The 12,346-nt window shown below is 34.4% G+C and overlaps 1 protein-coding gene across 1 annotated transcript in view; it reads left to right on the top strand.

The window, feature by feature from the left end:
- RYR2 (ryanodine receptor 2) overlaps positions 1-12,346 on the top strand; it is a 288,052-nt gene that overhangs the window by 75,297 nt on the left and 200,409 nt on the right. Inside the window, exons 9-10 of the mRNA XM_057379481.1 lie at positions 4,269-4,368; positions 7,748-7,844. Coding sequence (XP_057235464.1) covers positions 4,269-4,368; positions 7,748-7,844 — 197 coding nt within the window. The remainder of the gene's footprint in view (positions 1-4,268; positions 4,369-7,747; positions 7,845-12,346) is intronic.

A 12,346-nucleotide genomic window follows, 5' to 3' on the forward strand; every position in this document is an offset into this window, starting at 1 on the left:
AAAGGAAAGGAAAGGAAAGGAAAGGAAAGGAAAGGAAAGGAAAGGAAAGGAAAGGAAAGGAAAGGAAAGGAAAGGAAAGGAAAGGAAAGGAAAGGTGTTACAAAGAGGGGTAAATGCAAACTACCCCTTCTAACCTCTGTGGGTCCCTTATGCTTTCCTGCAGTGCATCTGCAATTACCCATACTCAGCTATGCTGTAGCGGGGTAGGTGGTTTTTGTTGTAATGGTAAATTTCCAAGAACCTGTGTGTTTTAGCTTCTACTCTTTCTTTACTGATGGTAAATTTATGCTGAGTGAAGGGGTTGGAATTGCTTAGTATATTGCTGCAATTCTGTTTCTTTATCAATGAAGAAATTCTCTTTGGTTTTGGGTTTGCTGGCCAACTGTTTAAAGCGCTCTGGAGAAATGCAAAGATACCAGGATTTTTTAGTACTTTTAACCCTTTGGAAATTTCTTGGGCTTTTACGACTTTGTTCAGCACTGTAAGTTTACCCATATTTATTCAAAATTTTTCAAAGAGTTCATAGATGTTGCAATGAATATAAATAAATTGCCACTTTCAGACATAAGCACAAACCCCTAACTCTGTTAAAAAATTACACAGATGCAGTTATTGCTTTTAGTTCTGTCCAATATTTCCCTTTCTATTGAATAAATATTTATATTGGTATTGGCTGTTTCAGTATAATGCTCTGTCACAGACCACCTTTTCGATGACTCAAGAAATAAATATCATTAGAAATGGCATGTCATAAGTAGGAACTTAGTAAGTGGTTTTGTTTCTAGAGACTGTGTATGTATCTTAACCTTTGAATTTTTACTGAAGTTCGCTAATTCATCAGATTTTTAATGCAAAATATTTTTCTCTTCTTAATTAAGAAAAAAATCAAAAGGAGTATAGTTTGTTTTGTTTTGTTACTTTTTTGGTTTTCCTTAGTTATAGATACAAGTACATTTTTGTGTACCTGTCGGGGCAATGGTGTCTGTTCATGATTTGGAACATCTCCGAGGTTCTTGGGTCAGCTGAGGATAGGTGCCTAAATAGTCTGAAACTGCCTTTCTGTCTGGATCAGTGTAGTAATTTTAAGTCAGAAAGCAAGGGCTGTCAGAGTCTCTGTGTCAGAGTCTCATAGCCTCCATCTATCTCTGCACCAACTGGTACTAAGAAATCTGAAGGAGTGTGGTTGATGCTGCCGTTGTGCAGTACTTCAGCATTCTGAGAAGTGCACTGCTTTATATATAGTTTTCAAAATATATCGGTAAATAATGCTTATTATTTTTCTTTTGCTATTCTTGATATTTGGAATGGCCTGAGATTGAAGGCAGAGTTATCAAACTACAGATAAAAATAGGTATTGCTAGATAAACTGTCAATATTGACACACCTTAGCCAAGAGGAGACCTGAATCAAAAGTGTTCCTTTCTTTCTTTACATTTTTCTCTTTTCATACATGCATGTTTTGGAGAAGAGAAATTTTCATACAAATTTTGAAATTTAAAATCTATCATCTAGTTATTTAGAGCTATTGTGAATGCAGCTATGCTGCAGCAAGCCCTGCTAAAGGGTTCTTGTGGAAATTACCATCTGATTCCTAGGCTCTTCAGTGAGCTTAAGTACACTGTGTTCTTTTTGAAGACCTAGTGACAGAGTTGTGATTATGGTCTTTTGCTGCAGAGAAGTACAGAGTTTGCAGTGTGCCATTTAATTCAATTGGGAAACCTGCAGTATTCTCAGAGATGAGTCTTGGAGTTTATCTTTACTATCAACTGCCTGTGGACTGTGGTGTTAACCTGTACTCATAAAATAACATTATTTAAATCTGAAAAGAGATAGAAACCCTGGTTTAGGAGGTTATCAGTCTATCAGTAGGGAAGACAAATTTAGATGTTTGCTTGGACCTGGGCACCAGTGCAGAAAATATATTACTTGGTTGAGACAATCTGCCTGTAGTGGGGAAGACCCAAATGAAGATTAGAATAGACAGCAGGATTCCTGCACCAACCATATTTCTGCTTTCAAAATGTTTTTACCACATACCTGACAGACGTGCCATGCGTGTGGTCCTGGTCATGAAGGTCCTTGCAGCCTTCCACTTCTGCCAGATGCCATGATATGCTAGGTGGCAAATGTCTGTGTGGGATGTATGGAGACTGTTCAGCACCAGTGTGAGTGTCATGTCCACTTTCTGGACCTCACATTATGGAACTTTTCATTTTGATAGCTTTACTTGTGCTGAAAGTACAAAGCTAAGCAGGTAAACTCCAAATAAATTATAGACAGAGAGCAGATTGCTTTGAAACAACAGTAAGATTGTTAAAGTATAGCACTAAATGCTTAGGCAATGCCAGGATAAATACTGGCATTTCTAATATTTTGGGATTTTTTCAATACATTTGACATAATTGAATCCTTGGATATCCATTAACAGAGTATTTTCTCTACATGGTCAAAGCTTCTTTTTATAATTTTCTATGAATGGTTCCAGGGAATGAACATCATAGTTTATGAAACTGTAAATGGTAGGACCCCTGCTGTCAATTGTAAAATTAAGGTTGCTGCAAGGAATCTAGAGAAGTGAAGAGAAGAAGGGAATTTCAGCATATACTCTGCTGTGGAGGCCATGTGTTCTATTAGGTATTTTAAACTTTTAAAATACTTTTGGAAGTTTAAAATAAAATACTTCTAAAAAATAAAAAGTTTAAAATAAAATATTTTTAAAAATCACAATTTCCCCATGATTTAACTTGAGACATCTGGATTATAATTGGAGCTGCAATTGGAATCCAATGAATGGATAAAAATTACATGTGCTCTGAAGAGAGATGTCATCAATGTACTTTTCTTAGTGTCCTGTTTATAAAAATGTAACACTAATTCAATTGTTACTTCTGTGTCTGAAAATAACTAATTAACATATACTAAACACACAGAAGTGTTCTATTGATTGCAGATTGAAATGACGGAGGAGTTATCCTCTTCTTCCTCTTTTGTCTACCCTGAATGGCATGTTTTACTTGAAAAGTAATATTCCTGCTTTGGTTGAATTGCTCATTGTCACTAACTGGACCTATGTGGTGATCTCAGAAGAACCCTAACAAAGTTAAGGCCCACAGGGCAAAAATTGAACTGGAGCTGTGCTACAGATTCTAATGTCCCATCCTGGTCTGCCCTTCACTAAATTATATAACTGCAATAAGGGAAGAATAAAAAGCAAAAACTAGGGTTTTTTTCATTAATGTTCTCCACTACATTTGTGGAATGACACTAGTGCAGTGTAAACATGGCTTTTGTGAGATTTTTTACTTTGTTTTCATTAGCTGTTATGGGAGCCTTCTAAATGTAGCTCATGTACTTCTGTATACCTAGAAAATGTTGACTCAATTACTCAGTTTTCAACACAGTTACTGTCCAGTAGTTTAAAATAAAGTTCTGATAAAATAATCTAAATGTTACTACACTTGAAAAATTATTACCTGTTAAGAGAAACACCATGCTTCACAACAGCTGCTTATTCACAGAATACTTGGTTCTGTAATCCTTATGTTGTTTGGCACTGGCTGGGTATCAATGGCAGTGATTGATGGTGTGGGACAAAGGATTTTGTAGGGATGCAATGCAATATACTTTGAGATAAGAATTCCTGAGGCAATATCACTGAACTCGCTGGAACTCACAGGGTATTCTGAGACAGGACCTGTTGGACTGACTGCAGCATTGGCAGAAGGCAGCTCATCAAAAGAAGAACATTCCTTGAATGTGTAGTTAGAAAGTGAGCCTTTCAAGGAAAGATTGTTTCAATTTTGCTTGGATGTTGAAAACGTGCAAGAATACATTTTGTGAACTGTCTTAAGCGACCTAAAAAGTCAATAGGTAGTTTGCATCATTTCTTTGACATGATGGCAGTTTTAATAAGCCAGTGGCCTACAATAATATTCAAGTGGCAAGTTACACTTGAAATACAGATTAGTATCATATCCCAATATTCAAACTTCATGGAAATTCCCATTGTGTATAGAAGGAAGAGCACTAGTGTAAGAGCCCTACAGCATTTAACAATTCTGGACTTCACAGTGACTGCTGTAGTCTAAGATGCCAAGCAGCTGACTCTGACTGTTCTGCACTGTTCCTTTATGGATTTTTGGTAAATATGCGTTACTATTCTAGCTTTATTTCTAATGTCCCTTGAGAATATTTGATACTAATATTGTATACTCTAATGAGATTTTAAATTAACCTCAAATAAAAGCCTCCCTCTTTCTTGGTTCTAGCACCTCTCTTACGGCAATGGTAGCTTGCATGTTGATGCAGCCTTCCAGCAGACACTCTGGAGTGTAGCGCCAATCAGTTCAGGAAGTGAAGTTGCCCAAGGTAAGCTTGACTCAACTTTAATTATTTAAAGACTGGAAGTAAATGAAATACTTCAAAAATCAAATTGTTATGTGGAAATTATTTTCTCCTATGTAAACACTGAATACAGTAAATAAATATACAATTGCTCTGAAAACAGAGGGAAGGTTATTCTGAAAGTTACATTGATAGTTTTCTACGTATTTTTGCTGAGTACTGAACAGCTCGTTCAAACCTTACTTTGCTAAAGGTATGATAACGTTTCTAACATTTTTTTTTAAATGAATCTTTTTTCTGGTTTAAGGTATTATCTCAGATTATTCTGAATGTATATAGTCATGGTTGCATGTTCCTGAAACAGTAAAGAATGGGTGAGAGACTTGGAAGCAGAATGAGAAATCCTAAAACTGAAGATCGGAAATGGTTTTGTGGGTAACATATGGTTGGAAAGAAAAGCAAGAGGAGGGTAAAGATAACAAGAGAACAGCTTTCAAGAATTATTTATTTTGTTTAGGAATTAGGAAGGAGTTTTGATGTAATTTCTGTCATTGAAAGGACAAGGATCCCTGAATTTATGCAATACTGGTTCCACAGAGAAGGAAAGAACAGTGTTTTTCTGAAAAGTCTGTCATAATGTAAAGCCTAATGATTTCTACTTTCCTAAGACTGACTGTTTTGAGTGGGTGTTGTAATACAATTTAAAGAAGGCTAAAGCTGCAGGTCCTTTCATTTTGTGTGATTTTTGGATGCTATTTTTTAAAGAGACAATATACTGAAATTTCACATCAGTTCTTTTTATCTGATGTATTTTAAAACTCAGTCATGAAATGTTCTTGCATATTTTAGGGACAGCATTGCTAACATCTCTTTTTTATATGCTTGTTGTGTTTTTACATATGAGAATCACTCTGCGCATACAGATTCTCTGACATGGTTTACAGTGCAAACCATTATTGAAAAATGCTAGTGCATTACTTGGCGGTGTCCTAAACTTTATGGAGAAAACCTTTCTGTTAATGAGAAGAGAAAACCCTTTTCATTTTGCTCCGTCTCATTAACTCCATTCTCCTTGTCCTTCCACTGCTGACAGCACTGGTGTGTCATTCTTGCTAATAATCCCAGCTTGGTTTATGCGCTGAGACCCAGATTTGTGCTGTGCTATGTCTCTGCCTGGTGAGCCTCACTATGGAGACCTGCCTGTCTCTTTGAGAAGCAGAAATCCACCATGACATAGTGTCATATCGTGTACTCATACTCTCAGGAAGTAATATGAAAATGATGTAATATGTTTTTCTAGGTGTGCATTTATCTGTGTGTGTGCCTGTTCTCTGTTGCTGTGTTTTTCCATTTTCAGTTTCCTCAGGTACAGACATTATCTTTGTTAAGCATGTTTTCTAGAGAAGATGAGCTGGCTAGTGTCAGAAAGGATTAGAGCAAAGGCCTTATTCATGAAAAACCAGCAATTGTTCCTGTAATCAAGGTAGTCCAGTCCTGTAATCAAGGTAGTCCTTTGGTGAAGGGAGAGTGAATCTCACACTCAGTGTGTAAGGCCTTATCTCTATGTCCTCAGTAAAACAGTAACTAAGCCAGAGATAATTAACTCAAAAAGGCAGAAGAAAGAAATAAACCTATTTTTGTTAGTATCTGTAAAAGGCTTTGTCATATTCATAAGTAATATATTAATATATAGAAATAACTGAACTACAAAACCCTCTCTTAAGCAAAACTTTCCATTAAAAAGAGATTAATAAATTAAATTAATCAGTTAAATGAAAATATTTTGAAATGAAAATAATGTATAATTAATCTGTAAGATGAACTAGGATACTGGAGGTAGTTCAAAGAAAATAATTTCTTTTTATATGCATTTCTGTAAAATTGGCTTATGTAGAAGTCAATTTATTGTTTAAGTCAAAACATAGCTTTAGAGTCAAATCAAGTAATTCTACTAATTCTGTATGATGTAGTAGATGGGGGTCACTTTAAAAACAAAATGTACATTATATAATTATATTGAAATAGGTCCATGTCAAAAAAATTAATATATGTAACAACAGTTACCTGGGCATACCCTGCTCAGTCAAAATCAACAATTTTAAAAAAATCAGTGCTAAAATTTGCATATAAATACTAATTTTATTGGTAATTTATTAAAAAGGTTTAAAAAATATATCCCAGAATATTAATTGATATACTCAGGAAAAAGATTTCATGTAGCTTCAAAATAAACTCATGAAAGGTATACAGTGTGACTCAAGGGTCTTCAACACCATTTCCCTGTACAAATCTGTCTTACTTCCCAGAATTCTTTATTAATAAATATAGACATTGCTTCAAAATATAATGCCAGATATAATTTTTTAAAATCTTGTTGTCATAACACTAAACCCAAGGAATTATGTGATTGCATCCCACTCACATGTAGAATTTGATATTAACTACTTTTAGTAAAAAGGGAAGGTGAGTTTAGGAAACAAAGAATTGGTTACATTTAGCTTGTCAGACTTAAAATTTGCTTAAATGTGCTGAAAAATTGCTAAGTTTTATTATTCTTCAGCTGTTTAATTATAATACAATATTTTTAGGATAACATATAATTATAATTCTTTCTAAGGTCACATCTCTAATGCAAAAAGACGGATGAGGAAACATCTATTTTGTTAACATCTTTACTGATTAGAATTATGGCCTTATTTTCAGCTTCTGGCTTCAAAGTCTGGGCACTTAAAATATTGTGATGCTCTGTGTATGGTCTGTGCCTTAGTTTGTGAACGCCGACACCTGTACACTGGACAGCAAGTGTTTGGCTGTGAACCTGCACATGCAGTGGAGGTCTTGGCAGTATGGGAGTTTCTCCTTGGAGTCCAAATAAATCATGATTATTTGCTTTGAATGGATCTTCCCTGAAGTTTCTGTCACAGAACGCTTCCAAATACGCCCAAAAGTCTTTAAAAATAATGAACTAACTAAATCAATCTTTGTTTTGGGAGAATGTTAACCAGAATTCTTAAATAAAATGAAAAGTGAGTAGGTAACATGGAAGAGTTTCCTACTTTTTCTGTGGTAATATGAGAGAGGAATACTTGGTTCTTTGTTTCAGTCGGCTCAGTCTTTTTCTGAGTTGTGGTAACTCTGTAGGATCCCCTGCTTGTAGCTGCTCTTTATCCTGATCCATACTTCTCGACTTGCTGACTTTGAGCTTTTCTCACTTCCCAATATTTGACTGGCTCCCCAGGGTATGAGATATCTTCCCCTTCTTCTGACTCTTTTTTTTTAAAGAAACATAAAATGCCAACAGAAAAAAAAATAAATTAATCTGATACTATTTATTACAGTTTGAACTATAGTTTTAAGTTGTGGCTTTTAGAGAAATGCATTCGATTTTCTCCCTTTATTGAAGGATACCTGATAGGAGGGGATGTTCTGAGGTTATTGCACGGTCACATGGATGAATGTTTGACAGTCCCTTCAGGTGAACATGGAGAAGAACAAAGAAGGTAGGTTTTCAGCTTATAACAGAATAATGGTTCATGAAAGTTGCTGAATCAGTATTGTCTGTGATAGTACGGATGTTTGAAGAATGTTGAGATGAGATTTATCACTTAAAAGAATGAATATTGTTAAGATAGACTTTACATTTTCTTTTCAATATTGTTCAATTCTGATTGCACCTACTACATGTAAAACCAATAGTAATTTCTGATAATTTATCGTTGTTTTTACTGATCTTAAACCAATATGAATTAAATGCACTGGGTTTTTTACTGCTGTTTTTTTTCTGTAGTCACAAAAAATTCCTCAGGACATGGTATGTAAGAATACTCCCCAATCCTTAAAGGCAACCAATCTGGGAATTGAGCTCAAGTCTACCTATCATGGCAGTCTAGAATTTAATTTATAGCTACTTTCTTGACTCAAGGAATCCTAGAATGGAAGTAGAGAAGTGATGACAACTTGGTATGTGTCTCTCCCTGTTAGCTAAAAAATCTGAATAGTGAGAAGACTGACACTGTAAGGGGTGTATCTCAGTGGAGGGATTGTATCAGTCCTCTTTATTTGCTAAAAAAAGTATGCCCTAAACTTCTTTTCAGTAAGGCAGTGTCATATAATTTATTTCTATCTTCAGGCAAAATGTTGCTAACAGTTGCTAAACCATATTTTGGAATAGTTCATTTCATGCAGCATATTGGGTAGCTTCATTTCCATGACAAAGAAAGTGCTGTTCATTAACTCAATCATCAAAATGAGTTTTCTTGGTTTGCAAATACAATTTTTTTTTATTCCATTTATTCTCATTTGTAAAGAAAAGGAAAGACTCTGGAACCTCTCATAGGAAAATTCTATGAATTTTTAAATGTTAGTAAGAGAAACCTCAGAGTTTTCTTATATAGGTGGTAACCAACCCTTCATGGATTTTTCTCATTTTCAGATAAGGGAATAGTTTTTGAATGCAGGAGATAGTTCAAAATGATGATACTTAAAATGTGATCAGTTCATGTTTTAATTTTAGTTATCATATAAGAGTCATTACAGCCTGGAGTTTGTCCCTGCTATTATTATCCTCATCCTGGAAATGATGAAAAGATAAGGAGATAAATAAATAGGGTCCTATAATGTTTGCTCTTACTTCAGTCTAAATACTGCAAAGTTCCTTTAAAATTGTTGTTGCAGGTAACTTCAGATTTRTAAGATGATCAAACACATTAATTGTATGTAAATCACCCCAATATGGGAGTATGAAATTGCAAATTAGGAAAAAAATTATTTGATCTGCTTGTGCATTCACATGATGCATCTTTCTGTCCTATAATATGGGAAGAATATGGTTAATTTCTTAACCTGAAGACCAGGACTGCAAACAAATCTGTTTATTGAATTTCTTTCTGTGGTGTCTGCAATGTTCTGTATTTCTTTCTGCCTTCCCCATATCTGTGCAAAACCCCAAAAGAAGCAGAGCTGGTAGGCAACAAACAGTATGTATGTCTTTGTCCTTGTATTTCCCAATAGCAACTGAGAAAACTGCTTCTCAGTGCTTCGAAAAAACAGATTTGATCTTCTGAAATATACTGTAGTTTCAGAATTTTCTTTAATAAGCAAGCAAAATAAAAATAAGTTTTTCATATCTCCTTTTCTGAAGTTCCTCTATTTTTTTTTTCTGAAATATTTAGAAGTATTCTTACTAATAAACCTAGAATATAATATATGATTACTTTTACTTATATGGAGTTAGGTATAATGACTCAGTGACCCACATTTTCTCCTCTTAAATTATTATTAAATTTAGTCATTGCTTAAAGCATCTATAGTTCTATCTCTAATTAGGACAGTTGCATATTGAAAACAATTTGTGACTCCTGTCAGTTTTCAATATATGCATACCTCATTTTGATGGATGTAATTCAATTATCTGGTAGAATTACATTTAAAAATATGGGTAAATTTGGCAGGTAGGAAACTAAGACAAATTGTTTTGTCTTTCATTTCAATTTAAGTTCTGAAACTTTTGCACATGATGCATGCTAAGACATGATGTATTTGAAGTATAATATGGAATTATTGTACTTGCCTGTACAATATTTTACTTACCCTGTAATTGCCTTTTGCAATAGTCTGGTGATATATTATTGTGATCGTGCTTGGTTTGTTTTGTTTCAGCAAATACATGAAGAGCAGGTCTGCTCTGCAGAATGGCAGCATAAAAGAGCACTGAGGAATTCCATCCCTGTTGTGCCTCTATCTCATTTTTATTTTTCTGCACAGGCCTCCTCTTTATGCCTTTACAAATAAAGAAAAGATCAGACAATCCTAAAATAACATTTTTATTCTATGATGTCACCTGGTATCTATTTCAGGGAATAAATAGTTTAGATGTGAATTATCCTCTTAGGCAGTTTCCAAAAATAAGTGCTGTTTTACTCTATACTTAGAGCATTGATACAGTTACATAAATTTTTAGTATAAAAGTGTTTCAAAGAGTACCCGGAGTTCAAAATAAAACAGGCATTTTCAAGCTGTTTATAACATATGAGCACAGTGGAGACCTGTGAAGCAGTGACAGTGCAAATTCTGTCTTCATTATTACAATACCTAACAAAGCTTCATCTGAGTCAAGGTCATCCAAATCTACATGGGGAGAGGCTGAATACAGTGGCAGAAATAGTCATATAAAAAGCTTAAAAAGTTATTTTCTGTGTCTCAGTTTGGTNTTTTTTTTTTTTTTTTTTTTTTTTTTTTTTTTTTTTCCCTGAGTCTATGCTGTGTTTCCTTGCTTAATTGTTGAGCTTGTGTGTCTCCATTTGGCCCTTAGGCTGTGGTACTGTGATCCTTAGAGGGTAGGGTGGAATCCTCATATTGTGGAAGGGGGACTTTGGTGTCGAGTCAGTAACTTAACTTTTCCTTAGGAAACAGTTTTAAGTAGATCCTCTCTGAAGTTGCTAGATTTGGTTTGCAATTAAAAAGCATTCTAATTGGAAGCAGTGCAAATAGAGAAGTCTGTGGTGATATGCTGGTTTACTTGTTACAGTAGAGGAACATAGAGGTATTATTTTGAAAATACCACTGGCAAGATGAACAATACCCTGGTAGTGTTCACTCACTGACCCAGATAAAGAACAGAAAAGGAACAGACAAAAAGTCAAGACAATTACATGCAATTTAACTGAGTATAATTTACTGCATATTCTAGTTAGGTATATTGCTGGTTTAAAGCTTCTGGTTTAAGCCTTGTGCACAGAATCCTTAAACTGGGTTTCTGTTCTTCAAAGTGCCTTAGTTATCTCTAGCAAGCTAGACCTAAATCTGCAAAGTAGCTCTTTAAGTTAAATTTCAGAAGCATTTCCAAGTAGATTAAAAAATAGATACAGGCATAGACAGACAAGAAAAAACATAGTATCATTAATTTGATGTTTTTATGGATATTAATTACTGTGATTTCCATCTGTCTTCAAAGCCGGGGCAAACTTCTGTAGCAGCACAGTAGCTGTGATTCCATATTTATCTTGATTCCTTTTCCTTCACTCTCTGTCCACATGGTTCATGGTCTGCGTCCCATCATAAGAGCTGATATAAGCAGTTCCTCAGTGGGAATGAGGCAGATTCACAACCAACATCCTTGACTGTATGTTTTTTAAATTTAAATAAAAGACTGCATAGTCTGCTTTTTCCACCCTTTCCCTCCAGTTTCATATGGGAACTATTGTTAATAATTTTTAATACTTTTTTTTTTTTGAGTGGATGTTTATATACGATTATCCAGCAGAAGATTTAAATCACTTTTTGTGTTACAGGTACTTTGAAATAGTCTTTACTTTTCCTTTGACATATGTTCCTGTTGAAATTGTAACACTTTTTTTTTTAAACCTGTTCTTTGCTAATGATAGTATTGAGTCTTCACTTTTGAATTCAGAATATCAAAGGAATGAATACATTTATTCTAATTATGATGGGAATTGGTATTTTGAGCATGCATACATTGAAATACTTCTGTGAAGTTGCTTTCCATTGGTTCACTCTCTCAGTTAAAAAAAAAATTAATTAAAAATCTTCATAATAAGTTTATCACAATTAAATCAGTCAAACAGGCCCATCTCTCTTTCTTTTTGCAGTTCAATTAAGTGAATTTTTATTTCTTTTTTACATTATTGACATTGTTTTATTATGTGTTTCCTGTAGGAAATGTCAGCTGGTTATCAATACAGGCATGACTAGTTTGGGGTTACTTTATGGTGTAGGGGTTTTGTTTGTGGTTGCTTTTTTTGGTTTTGTTTTTTGGGGAGAGTGGTGGTGATGGTGGTTTTCTTTCTTAGAAGTGCCCCAAAAAGCTAATGGCAGGTAGCAATAGAAGTTTGTAATCAAAATTCTTTGGTGGGTTTTAATTTTTTTAATTGGGTTGTAGTTCTTTTTATTTTACCACCATCTTTTAATATTCTTTTAGAACTTAAATACTTCACTGGAAGAGGACTCTGATATTCATAGTTGCCCAGTCTAGAAAGGAACCATG

Source organism: Malurus melanocephalus, unplaced genomic scaffold, assembly GCF_030028575.1.
Source record: "Malurus melanocephalus ecotype Western Australia unplaced genomic scaffold, MMel_1.1 scaffold_408, whole genome shotgun sequence".
In the NCBI taxonomy this organism is placed as follows: domain Eukaryota; kingdom Metazoa; phylum Chordata; class Aves; order Passeriformes; family Maluridae; genus Malurus; species Malurus melanocephalus.